This window comes from Ceratotherium simum, chromosome 4, assembly GCF_057802395.1.
Source record: "Ceratotherium simum simum isolate JZ-2026a chromosome 4, ASM5780239v1, whole genome shotgun sequence".
NCBI classification, from domain to species: Eukaryota; Metazoa; Chordata; class Mammalia; order Perissodactyla; family Rhinocerotidae; genus Ceratotherium; species Ceratotherium simum.
Window position 1 is genome coordinate 26828834 of NC_141903.1, and position 27137 is coordinate 26855970.

Consider the following 27137-nt stretch of genomic DNA (forward strand, 5'->3'; position numbering starts at 1 on the left):
GTGCAAACATCATAGCATGTACTTACACAAACCTAGATGGTAGGGCTTACTACACACCTAGGCAGTATGGAACTAATCTTATGGGACCACCATCGTATACGTCAGCCATCACTGACTGAAATGTAGTTATACGGTGCACGACTGTACTTTGCTAGAGGTGGGTCGTGGCATCGCATGAAGCCTTAGAGCTGAAGGGCTCAACAAGAGTCATCTTGAAACTTTGTTTCGGGCCGACCCCATGGCCTAGTGATTAAGTTTGGTGCACTCCACTTTGGCAGCCCGGGTTTGGTTCCCGGGCACAGACCCACACCACTGGTTGGTGGCCATGCTGTGACGGCGACCCCCATACAAAGTAGTGGAAGGCTGGCACAGATGTTAGCTCAGGGTGCATCTTCCTCAGCAAAAAACAAAAACAAAAACAACTTTGTTTCAACAGGAGAGCCCTTGATGAAGTGAAGTCTCAGGAGGAAGCACATGTGTAAAGCGGGTCAAAGCAACACTACCCTGTCCCACGAGGAAGCAAAGCTGGGAGGCTCAGAGCCTGGCCCCTGGGCACATATCCCCTCAGCCAGCTATCCAGGCCCCTCTGTGAAACCCCTGGGGTACCAGGAAACAGCCTGAAAGCCTCCCATCCACCCCATCTTGTCATTTCCCTGCCGAAGCTCAGACAGGGGAAGGGACTTTGACCCAGTCAGTCAGGGTCAAATGGGGACTTGAACCCAGGTCTTGACTCCCCAGACGGTGCCTGCGCCCCGACACCATCTGCTCCGCTCCCCTCCTCCGGAGATGTGAGGTAGAGTGGACAGGAGGACGAGCCCCCAGGGCCTCCCTTTCAGGCCCAGGGCCAATCCCGACCGTGACTTCAGGGGACAGAAAGCAGAGCACCCCAGCCTGGCTCCCCCAGGGACAAAGCACTCCTCTCAGAGTCTCCTTCTCAATCCTCCTCCTAACATCAAAAAGAATCTTGGTTTGGTGCTAATAGGTTTCTAACGCTTGCTAATCTCGTATAAGAGAGGACAGATGGTCAGCAGGCGGCAGCATCTCCAGACTTTAATCCCCGGCTTGTCTTTGGCTCTATTGCTATGGCTGCCCTCTATTTATGGCAACCAACACCAATGTCCCCACTGACACTAGTGATGGCGTTCCCTTTCAAATAACTTTGAGTAAAACAGTGAGCAGGGGAGAAGTGTATTTTAAAGATTGCTTAATGGTCTTAATTTGCAGGCTTCTCTTTAGTAGTGATACATCTGTGTAGAATTTCCTGGTTTGCAAAATGCTTTTACATACAGTTTAGCTTGGTAAACACATTTTGAATTAAGCACATGCATTGCACTATCTATACATATAAAATATGCCTTGTGTAAGATTCAAGCTCTAGCTCTTAAGGAGTCTTGTAGAAGCTCTGGTACTGACATAAACATTTTTGAGAGTTAAAAATCATGTCTGGATTAAAGGCAGATAAACAACCCTGCACAGCTCCATCTCTGTGTTTTGGTGACTGGGTCTCTTCCTCTGTAGACGTATTCTTGAGCGTCACGCTCCAGAGGCAAACTTTCTCTGTATTCAATACAGTCGGCCCCCCGTATCCACGGGTTCTGCGTCTACAGATTCATCCAACAGAGGATCGAAAGGCCTAGGATGGCTGCATCTGTACTGAACCTCTACAGACATTTTCTCTTGTCATTATTCCCTAAACAATACGGTATAACAACTATTGACATTGTACTAGGTATTATAAGCAATCTAGAGATGATTTAAAGTACACGGGAGGGGCCGGCCCCATGGCTTAGCAGTTAAGTGCACGTGCTCCGCTACTGGCGGCCTGGGTTCGGATCCCGGGCGCGCACCGACGCACTGCTTCTCCGGCCACGCTGAGGTCGCGTCCCACATACAGCAACTAGAAGGATGTACAACTACGACATACAACTATCTACTGGGGTTTTGGGGGAAAATAAATAAATAAATAAAGTACACGGGAGGGGGCTGGCCCAGTGGCATAGTGGTCAAGTTCACACGCTCTGTTTCAGTGGCCTGGGGTTCACGGGTTCAGATCCCAGGTGTGGACCTACACACTGCTCTTCAAGCCATGCTGTGGCAGCATCCCACATACAAAATAGAGGAAGATTGGAAGAGATGTTAGCTCAGTGACAATCCACCTCAAGCAAAAAGAGGAAGACTGACAAGAGATGTTAGCTCAGGGCCAATCTTCCTCACCGAAAAAATAAATAAATAAAGTGCACGGGAGGATGTGCGTAGGTTATATGCAAATACACGGATTTTGGTATCCACAGGTCGGGGCGGTCCTGGAACCAATCCCCTGCGGATATCTAGGGATGACTGTACTTCAATATAATTTTAAATGACACTGGCTTCTAATTGGACAATTAATAAAATCAACTGGCAGAAGGAAGGGGACCAACAGCTCAGAGGAGATACACACAGCAAACTCATGATAGAGAATATCAAGGTTTGAAGGTGGTGAGACTCCGCCCTACCTGGCCTGGCACCCCCAGCCATACCTTCACGTCCTCCACCTTCATGCGCGTGCCCTCCTTGCCCACAAAGATGTCATCGATGTCCACCAGGATGTAGCGGTCCAAGGGCAGCGAGAGGCGCTTGCCCGTGAGGAAGGCCACAGCGTCCACAAAGACGAGCTTGTGCAGCCAGAAGTTGAGGTTGTTGCCGAACAGCACGCGCTGGATGCCGTCGTGGAGGCCCAGGTCCTGGACCACGGTGGCGTGCAGTGCGGCGTGCAGGCCGGCATCTGCACCCAGGTGCGGGATGGACTCGGACGAGCGCGTCTTGGCCAGCAGCACCGGCTCGTAGGTGGAGTGGTTGGACTGGAACACGGTCCAGTCCTCGCCGGGCAGCACGCCCTTCTCCACTTCGCTGGGTCGCGTCACGTAGAGCAGCGGGGACTTGGGGTTGATGCTGCAGTCCTTCAGGCCCAGGTTCGAGTGCAGGAACAGCGGGAAGCCTTTGAGCTGCGCACTCAGCAGGCTGTTCTCATTGGCCTGCGGGTGGGGCGGGGGAACAGAGCCGTCAGATCCAGAACCCCAAAGGACCATGGAATCTCAGGTATGGACCCATAACAGTAATGGCAACAACATTCACTAACATTCATGGAGGGCTCACCATATCACTGGCCCTGTGCTAACCCTGCTCCACACGTCATAATAATGTACTGGCTAACACCTATGACACACTTCCCAAGCTAGGCATCAGGTTCCACGCACTTTGCATACAGGGATGCTGTGTACCCTTACAATGACCCAGTGATGGAGGCGTTGCTTCACTCATTTTACAGATTAGGAGACTGAGACCTAGAGAAGCTAGGTAACTTACCCAAAATCACACAGAGAAAAGTCTAGCAGCTGAGAGCAGGGACTCTGCCACCAGACTGCCTGTCCTTGAGCAAGTTACGTAACCTCTCTGTGCCTCAGTTCCGTCTGCTGTAAAAGGTGGCTAAGAATGGTAAGGGGTGGTGGAGGAAGATGAGTGTTAATGCTGGCAAAGTGCTCAGAACAGGGCCAGCAGCATCATCACAGCTGCTCCTTCAGTCCTCAGGAGGCAGGCTCCTCTGTTATCCCACTTTCCAGGTGAGGAAACTGAGGCTGTGAGGCGAGTACTGCCCTCAGTCACACAGCGGTCGGGAGAAGCCACAATTCGCAGCCAGGCATTCAGGCCCTGGAGCCGCCCACCTGACCCCCAGGCTCTCCTGTCTAGGGTTTCCAGACTGACTTGTGCCACACAACCATCTCTTCAGGAGACATCTTAGGTGGATGCCAATGTAGAGGTGTCTGCTGGAGATGCAGGAACAAAGACACTCCACCCCACAGTATTCCCAACCCCTCTTACGCCCCTAGCACCCCCGAGGCCACCCCCTCACAGGAGTCCAGCTTCCTGTGCCTCCTTCTCCTCCCAGGGTCTGCTGCTGCCCAGCTCCCTGGGATCTGCAGAAAGTACCCACAGTGGCCCCCCTCCTCCTCCCTAGGCTCACAGCTCCTTCATGCCATCCCTCACCCTCCCAGCCACCTGCCTTTAGATATGTTACAATTTGTCCTTGTCTCCATGCCAATTCCATTCCATCTTCATGGTCTGGCAAACTCCTGCTCATCCTTCAAAACCCAATGCATATACCCTCTTCTCTTCCCTGGCCTCCCTGGGACCACATTAAAGCCTCAGCTGCAGCACTTTTTACCCTGGCTGCTGCATTTCTGTTCAGGATCTCTGTCCCACCAGTCTGCACCCCCTCGACGGCAGGGGCTATGCCATTTCCACTTTGGATCCCCGGTGCTCAGCATAGGCTTGACACCCAGTGGGAGCAAACATATATTTGATGAGTAACTGGATTTTTAAAAGAATGAAAGAGGAACAGACAGCTCTCCAGCACCTGGCATATGATAGCTGTTCAATACAGGTTTTATCTGTTCATTCCACAACTACTCACTGTGCCAGGCACTGCATTAAGTTCCAGGGATACAGTGAGAAAAAACAGACAGGGCCTCTGCCCTCATGAACCTTAAAGTTGAGCAGGGTAAGAGAGATAGCAATCAAAACTGCAGAAATAAACATGAAACTTCAACGTGGCACATGCTACACAGAGGAGGTTCATAGTTCCCGAAGAATAGATAACTGGGCATAGTCAGCTAGGTCAGGAAAGGCTTCCTGGAGAAATGGACTTTTGAACCAAGACTTAAAGAATGAGTAAGCATCAGGGGCCAGCCCCATGGTGTAGCAGTTAAGTGTGCGTGCTCCGCTGCTGGCGGCCAGGGTTCGGATCCCGGGTGCGCACCGAGGCACCACTTATCAGGCCACGCTGTGGCGGCGTCCCATATAAACTAGAGGAAGATAGGCACAGATGTTAGCCCAGAGCCAGTCTTCCTCAGCAAAAAGAGAAGGATTGGCATGGATGTTAGCTCAGGGCTAATCTTCCTCACAAAAAAAAAAAAAAAAGAATGAGTAAGCATCAATCAGTGGAGAAGCAGGGTCCAAGTTCCAAGAACAGCAAGTGCAAAGGCCCTGAGGTAGGAGAGGGCTCAGCACAGTCAACGAATAGCAAGAAGCCAGCAGAGTGATCAAGAGGGAGATGAGGCACAGAGGTCAGCTGGGGCCAGACCTGCAGGACCCTGGAGGCTCGAAGTGGCGTGGAAGCCATCAAAGACTCCATCAAAGGGTTCTGAACAGAGGGATGACACGTTTCAATTCGCATTTTAACAAGACCCATGTGGCTGCTGTGTGGAGAATGATTAGGGTGGGGCAAAGCAAGAGTAGAGAAAGGGCACCAAATGAGGCCAGAGAGGGAGGCAAAGTGGTGCCCAGGGCTACCTGGAGAGCTCGCCAGGTGAGCACTGTACAGGGACACTCAGCTGAGGGCGGAGCCCTGTGCCTGTGTGGAGCTGCACCTGCCCAGGAGGTGCCTGGGACCCATCTCCTCCACGCAGAAGGTCTTCTCCCTCATTCCCACAAAGGCTCTGCAGGGCCCCGGCCTCATAAACTGTGCTAAGGAGCCCGCATTCCATTCTCCACACACAGGAGCACCTGCCGACTCCCCACCCCGTCCCAAGCCAGCCTCGAGTGTTGAGGCCCAATGCAGAGCCCCATCCTGAGAGGCCACCTCCCCCAGCCTCAGGCTCCCCACGACCCCTAAGCCAGCACTGGCCAAGGGTGAGAACGGCTTGGGCCACATGGGGGCAAAGGCGGTGGGGGCCAGTGACATTTCAGGCCCTGTCCATCACCTGCCTGGGAGGCCACACTGGACCACAGGCCCTGGGGGATCCCATTTCAAAGCCCCGACCCTGAGCTGACTGCCAGGCCCTGGAGTCGGCCAGCTGCCCAGCTGGGAGACGCTGAAGAAGGCAGAAAGCCAGGTTGCCGATCGTCCACCCCGGTCAGCAACGAAAGGAAGCAGCTGGGGAAGGTGATGGAGAGTGAGCCTCAGCATGGCAGAGACTGACCCCCACGGGAGGGGAATCCCTCTGCTCCTCCGCCCGGAGGCCCCACTCAGGATTCACTGAGTCTTCCAATGGGGTCATCCAGGCAGAGGAAGGAAGCTCTGATCTGGGAATCGGGAGACCTAGTGGATTTAGAGAGTAACCAGCTGGATGGCGTCTCCTCTCCGGGCCTCAGGGCCCCCACCCATCGGTCAGTTTGCTCTGACATGTTCGCCTGTGGTTGGTTAGAAGGCATGAGTGTGGTTGTCAAATCTTGGCTCTGACTTACTTGCTGTGTCACTCTAGACAGCCACTTAAATTTTTGAGCCCTACTTCCTTACCTGAAAAGAAAGTGCCTACTCCACAGGGCAGCTGTGAGAATTACACATGGCACGGCCTGCTCAGAGGTCAGGTAGCCCCTGTCAGTCCTCCACCCCAGGGCACCTGGGCACCTGGAGTTGCAAGGTTGAGGCATGACGGTGCCAGGAACCAGGGCTACCGATCAAGACCCACTGCCACCCTCAAGGACCTCACAGAGGCAGACGCTGGTCAGAGCCACAAGACAAAGTGCCACCGCCAGCTGTGTTTGCTGGGTGTAGAGAGATGACTAAGCGTGACCGCTGCCATTTATTGCGTACTAGGTACTGTGCTGGTGCTTCCCACCCACTGTCTTGTTTCATCTTCAGCACGCTCCAGTGAGGCAGGAGCTGTGATTGGTCCCACTTTACAGATGGGTTGAGAATCCTGCCCAAGGCCACTCTGCTTCTAAGTGACAGAAAGATTTGAACTGCGGTCTGGACTTTTCAGTCCCTGCTCTCACACTGACCTGGGAATCCAGCGCCAGTGGGAACTGAAAAATGAGAGTCTCCAGATCCCAGGAGTCCACAGCCCTCTGGGTTTGGCAAGCCCAATGCACAGCACTGAGGCAGACCTTGCAGAGAGAGCCTAAAGATGCAGCTTGACCACCAGAGGGCGCCCATTCCAGCAGAAAGTCTCAGGCCTCCTCTGCTCAAAACCAAGGAGGGGGCTTGTCTTATGCAACAGATTAGGGAGAGCACGAAGACCTGGAATTGCCACTGACCCTACAGGGAAACTCTGAGCACGTTCCTGCCCCTCCCTGGGCCTTGTGTTCACCTGGTGTAGAACAAGGAATAGGGGCTAAATAGGATCCAAGCTCTGTTGTTCCCAGTGTGCCCAATGACCCAGAGACTGCAGGAATTTGTGTGCTGGACGTGGCCTCTGATGCAAGTTCTACTAAACAAACGGTATTTGAGGCTCCTGGACTCATTGGTTACGTAACAATGGTTAACGACGCAGGCCACTAGAGCCAGACGGCCTGGGCTCAAATCCACTAAGTTCAGATCTGCACTTACTCGAGGTGTGAGCGTGCACACGTTTCTCCACCACTCTGCCTCAGACTCCTTCTCTCTTAAATGAGGCTGACACCCGCCTGCCTTGGAGGACGGTCTCTCAGGGTGAAATGAGTTAATTCACAGAAAGCATATAGGACGTGAACAGCGCTGGACAGGCACTCAATAAACGTCAGCCGCTCTGACGTTCTCAGGCCTGGGGCTCTGACTCAAGCTTCATGGAGTTCACAGCAGGAAAGGGAACGGAGTCCAGGAGAAAAGAATCAATAGACAACGAGGACAGTCTGACTTCATGCCAGTATAAAGCCATAAAGCAGGCCAGCGTTTCCCAGAGAGTGCTCTGTGAAATGAAGGGTTTTGTGATTTGTGGGGAACAAATCTCACTAGGTGCTCTACTGCTCTACTGTTGTTCTAAGGGCCTTCAACTTCTCGGCCCACAAAACCTCTTTTAGTGGCAGAGCATCTTGCTGCATTAGTGCACGGAATAACACGCCGTGGGAAACCCTCAACCAGACCAGGCTCCACCCAGCCCTAGCACAGGACCCAGTGCACAGCGATGCCCACGAACGCCTGGGGACGAGTGGTCACCCGTCAGTGGACATGGGCCACTTCTGACCCACCTCCTACTCCTCTCCCCATTCATGCCAAGCAAGAACCTGCTTCGGGACCTGTGCATTTGCTGTCCCCTCTGCCTAGAAGACCCGTCACACATAGAGCCATGCAGTTCCTTCCAGTCACTTTATCAAGGATGACTTCCCCGGCTATTCTATCAAAAACAGCTTCAACCGCCCATACCCATCACCCCGTAAGCCCTTTCCCTGCTTTATTTCTTTTTGCACTTAGCACCACCTGCCACATGGGTATGTTTATTTGTTCACTGTCTGTCACCCACCCCACCCACTGCACTGAAATGTCAGCTCCGTGACAGCAGGGACTCTGCACACTTCGATCACCACTGTGTCCCCAGTGCCTAGCACAGGACTTGGAACACTAAGCTCTCAGTAAATATTTGCTGAATGAAGGAACAAACGCCGCCCCTCCCCAACGCCCTCCTGCCCTGCACCCAACCGGAGTCCCAACCAGTGTTCGCTTTCATCCTGCAGGTCAGAGTTCTCTGGCAGAGCCTCTGGATCCTCCATCCAGCCGTCCCCCACCTCCTCGCTCCAAGGACAGCTTCTCCATGACACTTTCAGCAAGGACTCTGATTGCAGTAGTCATTCTGGGTGCCTCACAGAGCCCAGAGTGTCTCACCTGCCCACTGGGATTTCTTTCTCTTCTTTTTTCCCAATGTAAAATGGCTTTGTTCTAGAGGTACATGAACTCCACACCCCACCATAGCCAAGAGGAAAGAGCACAGGATCCAGAGCCCAAACTGTCTAACTCTAGGTTCAAATCCTGGCTCTCCCACTTACGGGCTGCATAGCCTCGCACACATAACTTAACCCTCCTGAGCCTTGGTTTGCCATCTGCAAAATGGGACACATACCATCCCTGGGAAGGACCACATGACAGGTTCCCAGAGACCTAGCAGAGCATCTGCTCTCCTGCCTTACACCCATCCCCAGGGTCTCCTTTAGGCAAGTGCCTGCTGTGTGCAAGGTCCCATGTATGGCAGGCAATCCCCCTACCATGTGCTCCTAATAGGAGCTGATACTTAAAAAGCACCTACTAGGCACCAGGCACTATGTGCTCCAAGCGCTTTACATACACTCACCCGTTTAACCTTCATGACAACCCTGGGAGGTGGGCGCCACCATTATACCCATTTTACAGACGAGAAAAGCCAGGCCCTCAGCGAGCGAGTGTGGAGGTGGAACTCAAGCTCAGCGGGAGCTCTTAACTGCTCAGGGACCCTGCTCCCCGCGTACCTTGAAGAAGCCGATGATGCCCACGCCATAGGCCACACAGTACTTGTCCAGCAGCTCCCGGTTCCAGGCGTCCAGGTTGACATACTTGAGGATGTTCTCGTAGATGATGAGGGCGAAGCGGCCACGGCCCTTGTCGGTGAGCGTGGGCATATCCCCCTTGCCCGGTGCGATCTCTGTGCGGTACCTGAAGCGGCTGGACTCCAGGATGGCCACCACCTCCTGGCCCAGCTGCGAGTAGAGGCTCTCCACGAACACCAGTACCAATGGGTCTGTCCGGGAAGGGGCTGCCGCCTGCACGGGCTTGAGCGGCAGCAAGCGGCTGGGGGCCACAGGCGGGGGGTCCCCACAGTCAGGCTCGGGGGCGTCCGCCGAGGGCTCCAGGCCCCGCTTCCAGCCATACAGGTAGTAGGCCGAAACAAAAACACTGAACAGGCAGAAGATGAACAGCAGGAAAAGGACAGCCTGTGGGGACACGTGCCGACACAGCCTGCGGAGGCACGCCAGGGCGGGCATCCTGGTCCCAGATACCTCGGCCACCGGAGGCCTGGCCTGCCCTGGCCACCCCAGCAGGAGGGCCCACCGCGGCAGCAGACACCAGAGTTGTCTACTGACCAACAAATTCACAGAGACTTAGCAAGCGAGGCCCTCAGTGGGCACCAGGAGTGGAGGATCAGGCCCCGGCCCTTCCTCCCAGCCAGGGGCGCAGTCCGCAGGCTGGGTGCGCTCCTTCCTTCCTCTGCACCCCGTTATGTCACCATGGCAAACCCCCACGTGGTCCTGTGCACAGGAGAAGTGCCCCAGGGTGTCAGAGCCTCCTGGGGGTGCTGGGCAGCGGGCTGGAGGACACTAGGTAGGCCTGGGGGTGCCACATGCCACTTGCTTGGTGGGGCCCCCAGGGCCAAGGCTGTGGAGAGAAGAGGAGAGTCAGAAGGTGAGGAGTCAGGGCCGGCCCGGTGGTGTAGAGGTTAAGTTCGCGCGCTCCACTTTAGCGGCCCAGGGTTCACGGGTTCGGATCCCAGGCGTGGACCTACACCACTCATCAAGCCATGCTGTGGCAGTGTCCCACATACAAAATAAATTGGCAACAGACGTTAGCTCAGAGCCAATGTTCCTCACCAAAACTGAATGAATGAATGAATGAATGAATGAATGAAATAAGTAAATAAAGAAAAGAAGGTGAGGAGTCAGACTGTGGTTCTGGGGGTCCACTGACTGTGGGCGCACTGGACCTAACCCAGGTGGGCCCAAGTTCAAGTACTGCTGCCCAACCTGGCTGCATTATTTGGGGCAAGCTCTTTAACCTCTCTGAGCCTCAGTTTCCCCATTTGTGAAATGGGGCTGACAACAGTACCCCCCTCACAGGAGGCTGGGGGAGTAAGTCCAATCATGTGCACAAACCACTTAGAGCAGCACCTAGCATATGGCGTTGACAATGGCAGCTGCTACTTATTATAATTATCAGAGTCTAAGACTAGACCAAGACAACTCCAGAGGCAGGCAGGACAAAGTGAGACAATAAACATTTGCAAGGCCTGGGAGCTAGAGGTGGAATTCTAAATCACGACCCAACACCACGTCCTCGCCATCTTCCTCCACTTACCTGCAGTGCCTCCCTCTCTATTTCTCCCCGAATGGGCCCAGCAGCCCCATCCCACAGATGAAAAGCCTGCGGCTCAGGCAGAGCAGCCAAGCCAGGATTCACGCCCAGGGCTGTGAGGCATCAGAGCCTGGGCTGTGCTGGAAGGCCCCTCTGGAGCATCAGTGAAACCACCGCCCCTGCAGCACAGGGTTGGGGCCAAGGGGCAACTGAGTAAACCTGTCCAAGGAGCTGGGCACAGGCAACACTCAAGAAACAGCAGCTGCCACTATCTGCCCCTGATGCAACAGGCATCCCTCATCCTCGGGGCACGTGCCCACAGATACACACACCAGCCCAGGACTACAGGCAACCAAACCCCTGCCTGCAGGATCCTGAGGTTGCCACGGGACCAGTGGGGAGGCACCTTTCTCACTGGGCCTCCGCCCACCCAAGCAGCCAGAACTCGGGGTGCCTGCCTCCCCCTCAGCCCGACCCACCGCCCAGGACATGCCAGCCGTATTGGTCTCACTGGAGAGTTAATGGAGACCAGACACCCACACCCACTACACAAAGGCCCCAATTTCCTCACTCCAAACAGCACCCCCAACCCCAGCCCTCCAGTCTCTCTTAAACTGGACTGGAAGCAGCTGCTGGAAGCTAGCAGGAAAGCTCCCCACAGCCGGACAGGGACGGAAGGTGTGAAGGCCTGGGCTGGCGCAGCCAGGGAGGGAATGTAAGCCTCAGACCCGGACCCGGGGGTGAAGATCAAAATCCCTCCCAGCCTCAAGACTCTCCAGTGTGCTCAGCGTGGGCGCAGCGTAGCAGAGACCCAGCAGCTGCACTTCTAGGAACTTCCCTAGAGGCAGTAATTGCAGAAGTGTGTAAAGAGCTCCCCACAAGAACACGAATCCCAGTGCTGTTTGTAATAGCAAAGGATGTTGTTTATAATAGCAAATGCCCAACAATAGGGGATTGTCTTTAGCAATTATAATGCAAGCATGTGATGGAATCCTAAGCAGCCATTCACAATATGTCGAAGAAGGACATTTACTGACATAGAAATATAATTACCATATATATCATTAAAGTGGAAAACATTTATAAAACAGTACGCATGGTCATATATTTGTTAAAAGTTTTTATGCATAGGCCAGAAACTGGTACTAAATTTTAAAAAAGTTAATAAGGAGTATCTCTGAGCATTTTTTATTTTCCTCTTTTTGTTTGTTTCCTAAATTTTCTACAATAATTATTTATTATTTTTGTGAAAATAAGAGAACAAATTTTTTAAAAGATGTGCTCAGAAGCAAGAGGCAGGGGTGTGAAATGAGGAGACGCTGAGACACCAGGTCTGCTCCCAGCTCTGCCATGATGTGCTGTGTGACCCCGAGCACACCCTGCCCCTCTCTGTGCTTCCACCTGCTAGAGGGGCGCTTGGGCCAGACGATCTCTGGGGGCTCTTCCACCTCAGGTATTCTACAATTCAGTCCCTACTATGTGCCAGCACCAGGGGGAACCCGAGGCAGCCAAGAAAACATGCTCCTACAATGCAGAGGGACCAGTGTGACAGTTGGGAAGGGAGAGTGTTTGAGAGAACTGAGGGGCATTTAACCCCCCTGGAGGGGGGAAGAGGAAGACCACGGAAGGCTTCGTGGAGGAAGTGGTACCTGAACTGACCAGAAGAACAAGTAACGGATGACCAGGGGTAGAAAGACGGAGGCGCACACACCACAGCTTGGAGACAAGGGAGTGTGCAGAGCTTTCCAGAGCTCCCTGCAATTCCAGCTGACAGCAGGCAAGAAGGGGCAGGCTTCCCGGGTGGAGACAGGAGGGCTGGGGTGACAGGCCCTGTTTATGCCCAGGGTGCACCCATGTCCCATTTCCCACTGATAAGGGCAGCCCTCTGCCCTGCTATAGTGGGCCCCACCCCTTGGCCGGGGGCCAGGACAAGAGCACAGTGGGTGGGGAGGTAGAGCTGCCCTGATGGTGCCCTGCCAAGGCCAGGGGGCACCTGCCCACTCCAGCCTTCCAACCCCACTTCCCCCACAGGTCTGGGCACTACGGTCACAGGCCCTCGGTCTGTTGCATTAATGGCGTGTACGTTAATGATGCAACCAGCAGAGTCTCAGGCATCTGGGGGTCATAGATCCCTGCGGGACTCTGACATTTTCCCATAAAAAATATGCACATATGCTGGAAAATGCTGTAACAATTTCAAGGAGTCCAGAGCCTGCACCCCAAGTACACCCATGGACCTAAGCCCTGGGTTAATAGAGCCTCATGGTTACCCATGCAGACTGGAGCCAGGCGGCTTCATCCAAACCCAAGCCCTCCCACTCAGTAGCTGTGTAATCTTGGGCAAGTTCTTTAACTTGTCGGTGTCCTCAGTTTCCTAATCTGTAAAATACGAAAACTTGATACACTTCCCAAAGTTGTGAAAATTGAATGAGTTGCTACATATAAAGTGCTCCATTCAGGCACCAGGGCTGAGTAAGGGTCAGCCACTGTCTTCATGCACCCCGTTGGCTTACATAACTATTCACAATGTAGGTAACAACTCAGCCTACAGAGCACTGTAAAACTCCGTGCTCTCTCTCAAGCTCCAACAGCCCTCAGAATCCCTAATCCCCATTTTCAGAGGCAGGGGCCTTTCCCATAGCTGGGTGGGCGGCCAGGAGGCTAGGCAGAAGGCCATGGCAGAGCCCAAGCCTGAGATGGGGTGAAGGGAGAAACAGAGTGGGCCCTCCAGCCCCCGTCCCCAGAGAAGGCCACAAACCCTGGGGTGGGGTGGGGGAGAGCCGGTCACTTCGTAAACAAGGTGCTGGCCACCAGTGTGCTGACAGGGGGCCTCCAGCACTGCCCCCACTGCACCCCCTCAAAGGCCTGGCGCCGGCCATTCAAGGCCCTCCACGCCCGCCTGCATTCCAGAGGCCCTGTGGCTCAAGGGATGGAGAACTGGGGGGCTTCTAATCTCCCTGGAGCCACCAAGGCCCCAAGGACAGCTGGGGGCTGAGGGCTCAATGCCTCCCTGCCGCCCTGGGCCTGCCGGGGCCTCGCCGACAGCACCAGTTTCCCTAAACTCCAGCCTCGCCCAACCAGGCACCAGTCTCGGTCGTGCATCGAGGCCTGTGCTAACAAAGTTCCCACTGCCTGGAATGCCTCCCTCCCTCGGGACACTTACTCATCCTTCAAGACCCCAGCTCCAATGTCATCACCTCTCGAAAGTCATCCCATCCACCACCCATTCCTCAGGCTCCTGCCTCATCCCCACTCCACAGTGGGAGGCTGAAAACCAGGACCCTCAGGCCAAAACAGGACACGGATGTGTGTTTCTTGGCTTGCACAGCATTTTTCTTTAATTTGAGATTAGTTATCAACATTTTAAAATCAGGAGATTTCACATAAAAGTCAGGAACTTCTAACTTCTCTTTAAAAAGAGCACATTCTGGGGACACTGGGCATGCATCCCCACTGGCCACCATCAACGAGGCACTTACAGCGCCAGCCTCAGAGGGGCTGGCCATGTATTCTGCAGTTAACACAGTCCCATAACCAACCTCCTTCCCTCATCTGGCTTCCTGCCCAGCCCTGGGGGCACCTGAGCGTGTGGTCCATGCATAGGGGACTCAGGGCGTTTCTACACACAGCTCTGCACCCCGCAGCCTGCAGATCCCAGGGCAGGACCAAGACCCACTGACTGCTGCACAGGCAGGTCTTGCCTGGTGCCTGGCACACAGAGGCTCCCCACAAATCCCAACTGCCCTTCTTCCTCTTCCCCACATGCCTGGGTACCCTAATGGCAGGGACATGTCTGAGTCATCATGGAAGCTCCCACCACTCCCCCAGGCACAGGTCCCTATTGAGACTCGGGATATGAATGAACGAGCAGCTGTTATTATTCCCAGTTTACAGATAAGGAGACTGAGGACCCAAGGTGAAGTGACTTGCCACAGTCACATAGGAAACTGCTAAATATTGACTCAAACAGGTTTCCTTCCTGATTTCAAATTTGGTCTTTCATTTGGACATGAAACCCAGGGGTTTCTACAATGAAATAAACAATAGTACCATTGTAATGATCATTGCTGTTTTTACTGCTACCATGCAGTGGGCATTTACCATGAGCCTGGCACTGTGTTAAGCACTTTTACATACCTTATCTCATTGAATCCTTACAACTAATACTGTCACTAATCACATTTACAGTTGAGGAAAATGAGGCTCAGAGAGGTTAAGTCGCTTGCCCAAAATCACACAGCTAGTCAGCAATTTGAACCTAGACCCCATGAGAGGGAGATGGCTGCAGAGCCTGCAGAGGAACCTTCGCTGGAATGGGGAAGAGCATGAGGGGGCCTCAGCCACCAGCCCTCAGCCAGGCTCCCACTGTGCTCTCCCAGCCCTAGGCCCTGCTTTTCCTGCCAAGGTGCTGGGGATAATGAATGAGATGCTCTGGTCGTCATGGAGACGCCATGGCAACGCTGCACTTTCGGGAAATGCCATGGTAACTGTGGCCACTGCTCTGGAGTTGAAAGTCACTTCCTACCCCACCACCCCCATTCCAAAATGCTCTGGTCCCCCACAATCCTCTCTAGGACCCAGAGAGAAAGGAAGCAGAGGTACAAAGGCTATCTAGAGGTGAGAACTGGGGAAGGGGTCCAGCTCTGCCCTGGACTGACAGGTGGGCCCCAGGAATGAGACCAAGAGCTCGCTGAGACTGAGCTTCCCGTGCCTTTCGTGGTGAAATGCACCTAATAACCCAGCTCAGATGCACTTGGTGCCTACTACGCCCAGCAGGCCTCCTGGGAAGGGCTGTACGCATCATGCTGTTTCACCCCAACAACCTGAGAGGCAGCAGGACAGTGGCGGCTGGCATCGCACTTAAAGGCTTAGACTGGAGCCAGCCTGCCCGGGCTTGAATCTTGCCTCCAACATTTACTAGCCTTGTGACCTTACTAGCAAATCTCTCAACCTCTCTGAGCCTCAGTTTCCCCAAGTATAAAGCAGGGTTTATACTACTTATCTATCTGGCGGGGCTGCTGTTAAGACTAAGAGAGATGATGTGTGTAAAACAGCTCAGTGCCTGGCACATAGTGATACACGCTAATAAAATGATTACCCATTCAATAGATTTGGAAACTGAGGCTCAGGAAGGCTTGGCCCAAGGTGACATATCAAATTAATACTGGATCCAGAAAGAGAGGAAGGGAGGTCAGGTTTGGGAGTGCACTGGGAGTCAGGAACCCGCAGAGACCCGTCCCCTGTTCCTGCATCCTGTGCTTAGTGAGCACTACCAGGCCCCAAGCATGGCACTGGGCACTGAAGACAGGCCTTTGGGCGCCAAGCGTTTATGTTTCTGGTGTAATGTTGCTGCAGGGTGAATAGAGGAAGGTCCCCACAGCCCCGCATGCTCACCCAGCCCTGCCCGGGTCATTCCTGACAGTGCCCCCGACATCCCCCACACCCACATGCACACAAACGCACAGGCAAACTCACAAGGTGCTGACATGTTCAAATGGTGTGATCACAGGCCCCAGGGCCCCAGGCACAAGTACGGGGTGGTTGCTGAGAGGAGGTGCAGGAAGAGCCCTGCAAGCAGGCTCAAAAGTATGTGCGTGGGCACCCGGGCCTGGAGAGGAGGGGTGGCTGCTGGCCCAGGCACTGGCAGCCCCACATGCAATCCCGGGGCCACTCCCCACAGCCGACCCAGCCCCTCCCAGCCCATCACACCCCCAGCACAGTCACGCCACTACCCACGACCCAGCCACACCCCACAGCCGCCCAGCTCCACTAGCCACCCTGCCCCAGCCTGCCCCACCCACTATGTACAGCACAGCACAGAAAATCCTCCACATTTGCTTCCCAGCTGTGCGGGAATTTCTCCAGCGCAATTACACCCCAGGGAGGCTGAGACCAGAAGCAAATCCCTTCCTCTGCTGGAATCTGCTGCACACCCCATCCCCCACAGCCCCACAGCGCTGCCTGGCTGGGGGCCAAGCTGCTGTCCATCAGTCACCCCAGAGTCCAGGGCTGCCACCAAGGGACTGTCGGCAGTCTGGCTCAATGCCTTAGGTTGCAGAGTGTGCGGTCCACCCTGCAGTGAGCACATGGGGACACTGAGGCCCAGAGAGAGAAAACGACCCGCTGGGGTTGCGCCAACCAGGGCTGCCCCACCACCCCCACCTTGGCCCATTTTCTCAACCATTAAAACCCTGCTATCCTCCTCCAAGGCCAGCCTCAGCCCCGAGTTGACTCTGCCGGCTGTGAATTTCAAAAGTCCTGGATGAGCTCTCCTGCTCTGCATCCCCCCCACACAACACCAGATTTACACTGCCAGATGTTGGCTACTCTTGCAGTTATAACACTGGTCCCCCAACCTCACCAAAAGCTTTCCAAGGCGGAAGCGGTCTCCTGCCCGCGGTAGGTGTCCAAGAGTGATGTGCCCTTGCCAATTACCTTCCCCTTTTTGAATCTGCTATGAGAAATCTCCAACCTAAATGCATTATGATATGAATTTCCATTTATTAGACAGGATACGCCTGTACTACATGCTATTATTTAACCCTTACAATAGCACCATGACCTACAATCCCCCTCCTTTTACAGATGAGGAAACTAAGGCCCAGAGGGGCCAGGACTTGCCCCAGCCCACAGAGCTAACAAGCGGGTGACTGGGAATCTGAGCACGGAGGCGCCCAGCTCCGGAGCTGGGTTCACCCTTCAGCACCACGGCCCTCCCTCCGCGGTCATCTAGGACAGCAGACACAAGCCAGCACCCCGCACATCCCATTCTCTGCTCCCTTTGAATGGTGCTTTCTGTTTTGTTTTCATCCATTTGATGTGTGTTTTAACATCAAAAGCAGTCTCTAATGATCCTTCTTGGATGCAGACCCACAAATCTTCCATCAATCAACAAGCAAACAAAGCATGAAGCCCTGGTTCACTCCCAGGTTCTCAACCCAGGATTTGTTCTGGGTTCCCCAGCAGAAAACCTCAGGAACTCAGACCCCACTTGTTGAGAATCTATTTTCTTCCGACAGGACCCGAGATGAGTTTACCTTTGTACTAGCTCTGAAGAAAGGGTTTACCGAGCAAACAAACAAGACAGCTGCAGGGAGGGGTGGAGTGGGGAACAAGACAGGTCAGGACCAGCTGCCCTCCCGTCCCACTGAAGCTCCTAACGCAGACCAAGGTGGGCAGGCCCATCACAGGGCATGCTATTCATTAGCCCATGAAGCTCCAAAACAGGGCTCTCTCTCCACTCAGCTCCCAAATCCATCTACAACATAGTCAAATCCATCCCTAACTGTTTCTCTTAGGTTCAGATCATAGGCACTCGAAAGGAATAGAATGATATTTCCTTGCAAATATCATAACCTCCCTCGCTGACAGCAGCCAGCATTGACTGAGCTCCTGGTGACTCACCAGCCCCACATTGGGGCTGTGCTGACAGTTTTCCCTGTTTAATCACACCCAATCCTCACACCCTAAGACGTAGTGTCACTGATACATGCACTTTACACACGAGGAAACCTAGGCTCAGAAAGGGTAAGCGACTGACTGAAGGTCACATAGCTGGGCAGAGGTAGAGCTAGGATGGTCCCATGCCAGCGCACCTCACAGCCCCTGCTTGTAGCCCCTATACAGCCCTGCTGCCCAGCATTCCACATCATTCTTGAATTAGGTCTGAGGCCCAGAGGGCACCAAAAGAGAGGCTTCCTGCAGATGATCAGCCCCAGCTGCCTAAATGGAGGCTGACCCACCTTCTCTAGCAACAGGAAAGCCTTCACTGGCAGAGAAGGGCACCAAGGGTCCCCAGAGACACAGGGCCTCAGCTGGAGGGTTCTCACCTTCCCCTGAGCCAGAAGCCTCTGTCATCCACACAGGCAGGGACCCCACATGAGAAAGGGGGGGCTGTCTCCATGCCCTAGGCAAAGGCCTCACGCCAAGGAAGAGGAGAGAGAGGGAGGAGGGTCAGAAGCAGGAGTTCTCAGCTAACAAGGCCAAAGAAGGACAACGGTGACTCACGTGCTTCACAGCTCTGATCTGTGCCAGGTACCATACCAAGCACTTCCCAATCGTGACCTCATTTATTCGTCATTTATTCCCAATGCAGTAGAAACAAGTTTATCATGCCCTCAACTTCTCCCCTGTCTGCCATTCCTGCAGGGGAGCTGAGAAAAGCCATCGGCCCCAGCCCCTGCCCTCCTGCTTGCCTACCCCAGGTCGCCAGACGACCCTTGAGAGACTCAAAGAAGCAGGGGTCGTTGCGTAGCCTCCATCTCGTGGACGCAGAAGCCAAAATCTATGTGGGCCTAGAGTCCATGTCAGCATCCCAGCGCCTCCACTCTCTCTGCGAGCCTCTGGGCAAGACCCTTCCCTTCTCAGAGCCTGTTTCCTCAATTGCACAATGAAGGGTGTGGACTAAATCAGAAGTCTGTGACCTCCTGGGGTTACAGAACCCTTTGAGAAGCTAATGAAGGCTGTCAGTGGGCTCTCCCAAGACAGGCTCCAGATTCCATACAAATTCAGGGTGGTTGTGACCGGTCCACCAAAAGCCAAGTTAAGAACATGGAAACTCTCTAGGGGCCCCTCTGGCTTTGATGAGCCATGGCTCTCACAGTCTAGACAGGACTGAAGCCACGAATATAACATCTGAGTGCCCTGGGACCTCACCATTCCAGCTCCCTCCCTGGCCCTGGGGTAAATCTTTAACTCTCAGACCTGTGGGTTTCAGGTGGATCTGTGGACTTGCAGAGCTGTCAGGAGAAGCCACAGGAGAAACTGAGCCCTTCCCTCCCACCCCTCAGCTGCCGCCTCCTTCTCCTCCCTCCACCAGGAATCTGCCAGGTCAGCCCTGGGCCATCTCCCTCGGGCCCCAGGGACTGGGACACTTGAGGAACCTGCTTCTGGTCCTAAACAGAAACAGAACCCAGCACCAGGATGGGGGACCAGCCTGCCCCAACCCCTGCACCCCTGGGCCCCTCCTGTGTGGGCATGAACATGCACACACTGCGTGTACACACACATCCAGACAGACCTGGGAGGACTGGGAGGAGGGAGGGGACGAGGGGCCATGGTCAGAGGGTACAGGGAGGCTGGGGAGAGAACTACACGACCCACCAGAGCTCCAGGCAACGGCCACTCAGCTCCGCTTCCCTTCGCTGCGTCCTCTCAATGGCTCCGCACTCCTCACTTCACAAGGCCGCACCTAATCCCGGAGTCAGGACAAATGGCATTACTGTCAGCTGGTCCCCTCCCTGGGAGGGTGGCCCTAGGGCACTCTGAGCCACCAACCACCTTCCTGGAAGCCTCTAGCTCCCCCATCATGTCCCTGTCAAAGGCCACCAGCCTGGACCTCAGGAAGAGGGTGGCCTGCCTGATTCTGCCCCATACCCAGAGACCCCACAGCCGGCAGGGACCCTCGCCTGGAGGTGCCTTTCACAGAAGAGGAGAAAGTATGTCCCCGACCCTCATGCCGATGGGGCCTCTGGTCTCTCTCAAGAAGAGTGGCAGCCAGGAGTGGAAAGAGCCTTCACCGGCAGCGAGGATAACCGGGCTCTGGCTGCAACTCTGTCTGACTTCCTATGTGATCTCAGTCAAGGCCCCTCCCCACTCCAGGCCTCAGTTTCCCCACCTGCCTGGAGAAGAAGAGGAAGAAGGACTGATATCCCCTATCGGAGCCAGCTGGTGGTCAAAGCATCTGTGACGCTGGCTGTTGGCCCCTGCCCCCACCCTAGCTCACCTGCCAGGCCCTCCCCAGTGCCCCACCTGAGGAGAAGGAAAGGTGACTGCCATTGTGGAGAGTGTGGAAACTGTGCCAGAGTGTTGAGGCGCTAGGGCTGAAAAGGACCTTACAAAGCCCGGAGAGGAGAAGCAACTCGGCCACGGTCACACAGGCAGCTGGGAAAGGGCCAGGCTAGCCTGGGCTTGCTCTTCAGTAGCAAACACATAAAAGCATTCACCTGCAAGGGTATCTGCCTTTTTAGAGGATGCCGAGCAGAGCACAAGGCAACTTGCCAATATCAGAATTTCAGGTCCCAACAGCAGCAGCAGGGGAAAAAAGACGGTGTGTTTGTACACATGTTGCTTAGGGATGGAGACCACCGGGCTGACAGTCCAAGGCCTCTCATGCCACACCACGAGGGTGGCCTAGGATCCCACTGGCCCTGGGTAAATCCTAGGAACCCCGCAGTGATTAGCAGCCTTGGCCACCTGAGGCCCAGCCAGCAGGCCTGGCAGTGGTGATGGGGAGACTGACCCGGAAAGACGCCCCAAGACCAGGCTGCCCAGAAGACATGAAAGCCCTGGGGATGCAGAAAAGGCTCCCAGCCCTGTGGCCAGAGCAGAGGGAAACCAGGTGCTCTGGGGGCAACAAAGAGGAAGGGAAAAGCTTTGAGACACTTGGAGCCACAGAAGCCCCTAATCTCCCAGGGGCCTGGTGGGTACAACACGGAGCCTGCTGAGACCAGGGAGGCTTCATCTGGGGCCCACATGAAAGCAGCCTTGTCCCTCCAGACTCGCGGGGGCTTGTCACCACAACAGGAGCCCACTGCCAATACACCTCGGGTGTGAGGGGCCCAACACGCTTCCATGGAGGCGCAGCTGGTAGGGGGAGTAGGCCTCGCTTTCTCTGGAACACAGACAGAGAGCAGAGACACAGAAAAAAGCTCCAGAGGACCTTAACACAGGCTGCTTTTAAAGGGGCCCAGGGGCCTCGGTGAGATTCCAGAACATGTCTTGCAGGTGTCCCTGCACCCTCAAGGCTCAGGAACAGTTCACGGGATCAGGAACCAGAGTTCTAGCCCTAGACCAGGCTAGGGCGAGGCAAGTGAGGCAGCAGACATAAAGGTTAAGGAGGCACTCACTCTCAGGTGTCCCTGTGCACCTGCAGGACGCTGAGAGTGAGCGCCACCTCACAGCAGCACCTGAGCGCTCCTTAGAATTTGCCCCTAGCTGCCTCAGGCGCCTCACCCTGGCCCCAGCCTGCACTAACCTGCCAGTGACCTCAGGCAAGCCCCCACTCCTTTCTGGGCCTTGCTTTGCTCACCTGTAAAATGGAATAGCGCCGGGGCCAGCCCCGCGGCTTAGTGGTTAAGTGCGCATGCTCCGCTACTGGCGGCCGGGGTTCGGATCCCGGGCGCGCACCGTCACACCGCTTCTCCGGCCATGCTGAGGCCGCGTCCCACATACAGCAACTAGAAGGATGTGCAGCTATGACGTACAACTATCTACTGGGGCTTTGGGGGAAAAAATAAAGAAATAAAGAAATAAATAAAGTTATTAAAAAAAAAAATGGAATAGCGCCAGGTAACTCCTCCTAACTCTGTGCTGGGCGATTCTGTAGGGAGCACAACCGACCTCCACAGCTCATCCCCAGCAACGAGCACAACAGCCCCACTCCCCGCTATCAGTTAACCCATCAGTCACCATGCTCCAGGTAGAAAACACTTTATACAACCACCTACAGACCATGTGCTGGTCCCTTTGCTAAACGCTTGGCTCCACTTCAGCAGGGCCTCGTCTTACAAATGTGGAAACTGAGGCTCATGGAAGTTAAGCAACTTGCTCACGCTCCCAGCTGGGAAGTGCTTAGCTGAGATTCAAACCAGTGTCTGACATTAATCCCTACATTCCATGGCATCAGCCCCAGATAACCCAAAACCCGCTAGGGCCCGGAAGATGCCATTGGGTCTTTGCACCTCCCACATCTTCGAGTGTGCGATGCTGAGGCTAACGTGAAAGGCAGGCTGAGGGAGGCCGGGAGCAGGCAGGGATGGGAAGCTTGTGTGGGTGCTGAGCATTCACAGGCTGAGCAGCCTCCAGCCAAGCCAGTTGTCCACCACTGTGGCTACAACGTCCTCATCACCATCTGTACAACACAGCCACCGCCATGCCATTTTTAAATCATTACACAGATGCAAAGCTTTTTCACAGTCAGTGCTTTGGTGTCATATGACACCCTTATGAGAACATAACAGGGATTTCTTCCCCCTTTCTCAAATGAGGAGAGTGGGGTTCCCAGCAGAGTGACTTACCAAAGAGCCCACAGTGAGGCAGTGTTTGAGAGTAACTTGGAGCCCACATCTTCTGCCTCCCAGTCCAAGGCTTCGTCTACCCCTCCATGCTCTTGGCCTTCCACTTCAACCAGCACTGATGGGCCTTTACAACAGACCATTTTTGAGTAACCACACAACACTCTGTGCAGGTATTATACCCAGCCCTTCACACGTTATCTCATTCAACCACCATGACATCCTCGCAAATTAAGTACTGCTACTGCTTTCTTTTCACAGACAGAGACATTGAGGCTCAGAAATGTGAAGTATCTTGCCCCAGGTTGCCGTGCTAGGAAGGGGCAGAGCAGGATTCAAACTGAGTTCAGTCTGGCTCTGGGGCCTGAGCCCAGAACCTCCATGCTGCACTGCTCCGTCTGGGACTGGAGGGGACAGGAGACCAGATTTACTCAAACAGCACGTGTGCCTGGCAGGTTATGGCAAGATTATGATAATAGGAGGACAAACAAAACTCTTGGAGGGCCCACAAGATGGAGGCTGTTACAAACGTCCGGGCAGGAGGCCAGGAGTCTGAGCAAGGGACATGGGAACAGAGGGAGGTGACAGATAGGAGGGAGGTGGCCTTGTGAGACCTTGGTCAAGTGCCTTACTCTCTCTGGATCTCAATTTACCCAGCTGTTAAAAAAGGCCCTGGAATATCTCCAGAGCCCCCTCCAGCCCTAAAAACCCTTGGAGCCTGGGAAAACAAGCAATGCCTGGTGACAGCCTGGCTGCAAGCCCTGAGGGACTCTGAAATGTCCTTGGCCATCCTGGCATGGCTCAACTGCTGGGAAACAGGCTTGCAAAAGCACAGGGTCGGCCGGCATGCCTGGGCACCACTGAAGTGTGGGTCCTGAGGGGGCCACATTCTGCCCACTGTCGACCTCTCCATAGCTCCACTGGCGCAAGCACCCCCAGCCTGGATCCGGACCAGGAACTGAGGCCACATCCAAGTGCCCAGTGGAATGCCACTTCAGGCCTGCCCTGCCCCTGCCAGCCCTGTCCAAAGCCCTACATGCAACTCAAGTCCCCTCAAAGCCCCTCACTCACATTCCCTAAGGTCAGCCACGGGGATGTAGAAACAAGGGATCCTATAGGAGACCTTAGGGAAAAGGACCACTCCATCCCCGAGGGGCCTATACAAGGCAGAGGCTGCCCATGCCAAGTCAGTGAAGACCCTCAGGTGGAGAAGGAAAGGACAGTCCATCAGAGCCAGCTGTCGGTTCTCACTCTGGCAGGTCGAAGAGGCTCAGGGGCTTGCCAAGAGGACTCAGCCCCAGTCTCCACACTCACAGCTGCCCCCTCAAACTACAGGTGTCACATGCTCCTGCTCAACAATCTCCCATGGCTCCCACCGCCCACCAGGCGAAACCCCTTAACCTGACCAACTACACAGGTCACTATTACTAACAGCCTCTGTTAACTGGGTGTGGTATGTGCAGGGCCTTTGCTAAGTGCTTTATGTGTGTTTCTTCCTTTAACCCTCACAGTAACCCTGTGATGCAGGTACTATGGTTGGCCCATTTTCACAGATGAGAAAAGTGAGGCTCAGAGAGGTTATGTCATTGACCCAGACTCTCACAGTCAAGCGGCAGAGCAAGGATTCGCACCCACGCCTGGACTCCGAGGCTGGGTTCTGAACCACTGTGCTATGTGGCCTCCTCAAGTGTTCCCTGCCCCCCTGGGGGCAGCTCAACACTTCCCCATACAGGAGGGAAACCAAGGCACAGAGAGAACACTCTCTGCTGGTAGCAAAGCCAGGGCAAGCCTGAGGCCTCCAGTCTCCCCTTCCAGGGCTCCCCCCGGCCCCTCCCCAAGAGGAACTCACACCCAAGAGGCATGCTGGCAGACAGGCCAGGATAACCACCATGACAACGAGTCCTCAGAACCTGCCTTTTTCCTCCGTGCAGAAGGAAGGGAAAAGCAGAAAGAGGTTTGCAAAGAGAGAAACGAACATGAAGGGCCCAGGCAACATTTGTTCTCACAGAACAGATTCTCAGGGCTCAGGAGGGTCCTACAGGGACCCCTCACACCTCCTGCAGAAATCACCCCTTCAACAAGAGGAACATGCAAGGCCCAGGACCAATCTCTACCCACGTGTCCCACCCCTCCCTGCCCCCAGGGTAGTGTCTAACCTGAAATCTCCATTTCTCTCCCCAAACCTGTTTGTCCTGCAGCCTTCCCAGTCTCAGTAAATGGCAACGCTATCCTTCCAGTCCCTCAGGCCAGAAACCCTGCCGTCAATACCCTCTTCCTCTCACATCCCACATCTAATCCATCAGCTCATCCTGCAAAACCAATCCAGAACCCGACCCCTGGTTGCCTCCCCGACCCTCTCCACCCTGAGCCGGCCTCCCTCATCTGCGTGACTGTAGCAGCCTCATGGCCGGGAGTCCTGCGTCCACCCTCCTGGCTCTTCTCCGCGTGGTAGCCCACAAGATCCCTCTCAAATGTATGTCGAAACAAGTCAGCCCTCAGCAGCTTCTCCTCTACTCAGACTAAGCAGCAAAGTCGTCTCCGTGGGCCAGGAGGCCCTCCACACCCCTCTGGCTCCAGCTCTCGAGCTACCAGGGTTGCTCGTATTCTTCCTGCCCAGCCACGCCAGCCTCCCTGCTCTCCCTCAGCACAACCGCACCCTCTGGCCTCAAGGCCTTGCACTGCTCTCCCCTCTGCCTGGAATGCTCTTCCCCAGATACCCCACTGTTCCCCACTCAGAGTCTGCTGTCCCCTCACCAGAGAGACTTTCCACAACCACCCAATCACCTGACAGAGCAGAGCCCTCCCTCAAGTCACACTGTCTACCCCCAATCCAGCTTCATTTTTGCTCCAGGCACTTCTCCCCACCTGACAAATAGCTGTATTTGTTGGTTTGTTGATCCTACCCCACCACTCAACTGTCAGCCCCTGGTCCAAAACAGGGACTTGGTCAGTTTCATTCACTGTGTCCCAGTGCCTAGAAAAGTGCCTGGAACAGAGCAGATGCTTAACAAAAACCTGCTGAATGAGAGACTACTGCCTCCCTCATCTGAACACCTTTTGGTTTCTGCACCCTCTAGGACACCAGGATCACCTGGAAGCTGAAATGACACTCTACCTGTGCCAGCTGAAACCCTGAGGGTTGTCACACGAACAGTTGCCAGCCAAATCCCCATCGTGCCCCGGGACCATTGACTGTTGGACCAGGACAGGACTTAATATTTGTCCCTGTCCAGTGTCTCTGCCCACCCTCTTGGCCACTGACAGAGAACTTCTGGGTCTGATAGTTGGGCCCATGGGGCGGCTCTAGCTGCCAGCAGCAACACAGACTGGGCTCTGCTGCCCTCCCTCTCAGCCCACCAGTGCTGCCAGGGTCTGGCATCTCACAAAGGTTGCCCCACGCTCCCAGCAAGAGGAGGCGGAGGAGGGAGGCGAGTGCCACGCCTGCCCTTTTCCTGTTGTCAGCAGGAGGACCATCAGAAGGAAGCTCTGTTCTCAGAATAAAGAGCATGAAGCCCAGTGCCAGGCGGAAACGGGCACAGAGGCAGCTGGCCCATCAGAGACAGTCTTAGGAAAAACAAAAAAATGGGATGTCTGAGGCGTAATTTGCACACCCAACCGGTTTCATGCCTCCGGGGTGGCTGTGACGATGGTGGCTTCACTTTTCCAGGCCCTAGCCTCGAAGTCATCACAGACAATCAGATGATTGTCCCAGCTGGGTGATCTGGCACTGACCCTGCAGAGGGAGGTGAGGACAGAGGAGAGTGGCCTTGCCTGGGAGTCAGAAGACCTGGGGTCCAGGTCCAGCTTTCCACGCACTCATGTGTGACATTGGGAGAGTCCCTCCCTCTCTGTACCTCAGTTTACCCATCTGTAAATGGCTTGTCCACGCCTGCACTTGAAACCTCAGCCTGCCTGCCACAGGACCACACGACAGGGCACGCCTCAGCCTGTGGCCAGGTTGCTGGGCTGCCCAGGCCAGTCCTCCAACCTCCCTGGCCTCAGGCCCTCCCTGTGGGGCATGACACCAGGGGCACAGCCTCTGCCCACTCTGACCCGGGCTTCCAGCTATGTCCTCTGACATCAGGGCACTCCTCCCTGAGCTGTTACCTGAAGAATGTGAAACCCCTTCACTTATCAGTGAGACACTGATCCCTTCTGTCATCCTCTCTAAGAACAACTCTGAAGGCACTTTCGGCCACAACCACCAGGAAGAGCTCAGCGTGTTAGTGCAGAGGGCAAAAGAGAAGCCCAGAGAGGGAAAGAGGCATGTTGATGTCACACAGCATGTGTGACACCAGGGGTCCTCCCTACCAGCCCTGAGCTAAGACAGGATCCTCAAAGCATGTATATAGACC

At 54.8% G+C, this 27137-nt stretch overlaps 1 protein-coding gene across 8 annotated transcripts in view; it reads right to left on the reverse strand.

Annotated features, from left to right (window-relative positions):
- NDST1 (N-deacetylase and N-sulfotransferase 1) overlaps positions 1-27137 on the reverse strand; it is a 58770-nt gene that overhangs the window by 19340 nt on the left and 12293 nt on the right. For 2 of the 8 annotated variants that reach the window (XM_087429562.1, XM_087429564.1), the window contains exons 2-6: positions 22786-22909; positions 21798-21987; positions 19871-19958; positions 9172-10075; positions 2520-3014 (exon numbers count right to left, since the gene is read on the reverse strand). In XM_087429562.1, the coding sequence (XP_087285688.1) occupies positions 2520-3014; positions 9172-9684 (1008 nt within the window). In that variant the 5' untranslated portion in view covers positions 9685-10075; positions 19871-19958; positions 21798-21987; positions 22786-22909. Of the gene's footprint in view, positions 1-2519; positions 3015-9171; positions 10076-18967; positions 19474-19870; positions 19959-21797; positions 21988-22785; positions 22910-27137 lie in introns of those variants that run through there. The other 6 variants (XM_087429565.1, XM_087429566.1, XM_087429568.1 and 3 more) reach the window with 4 other exon arrangements.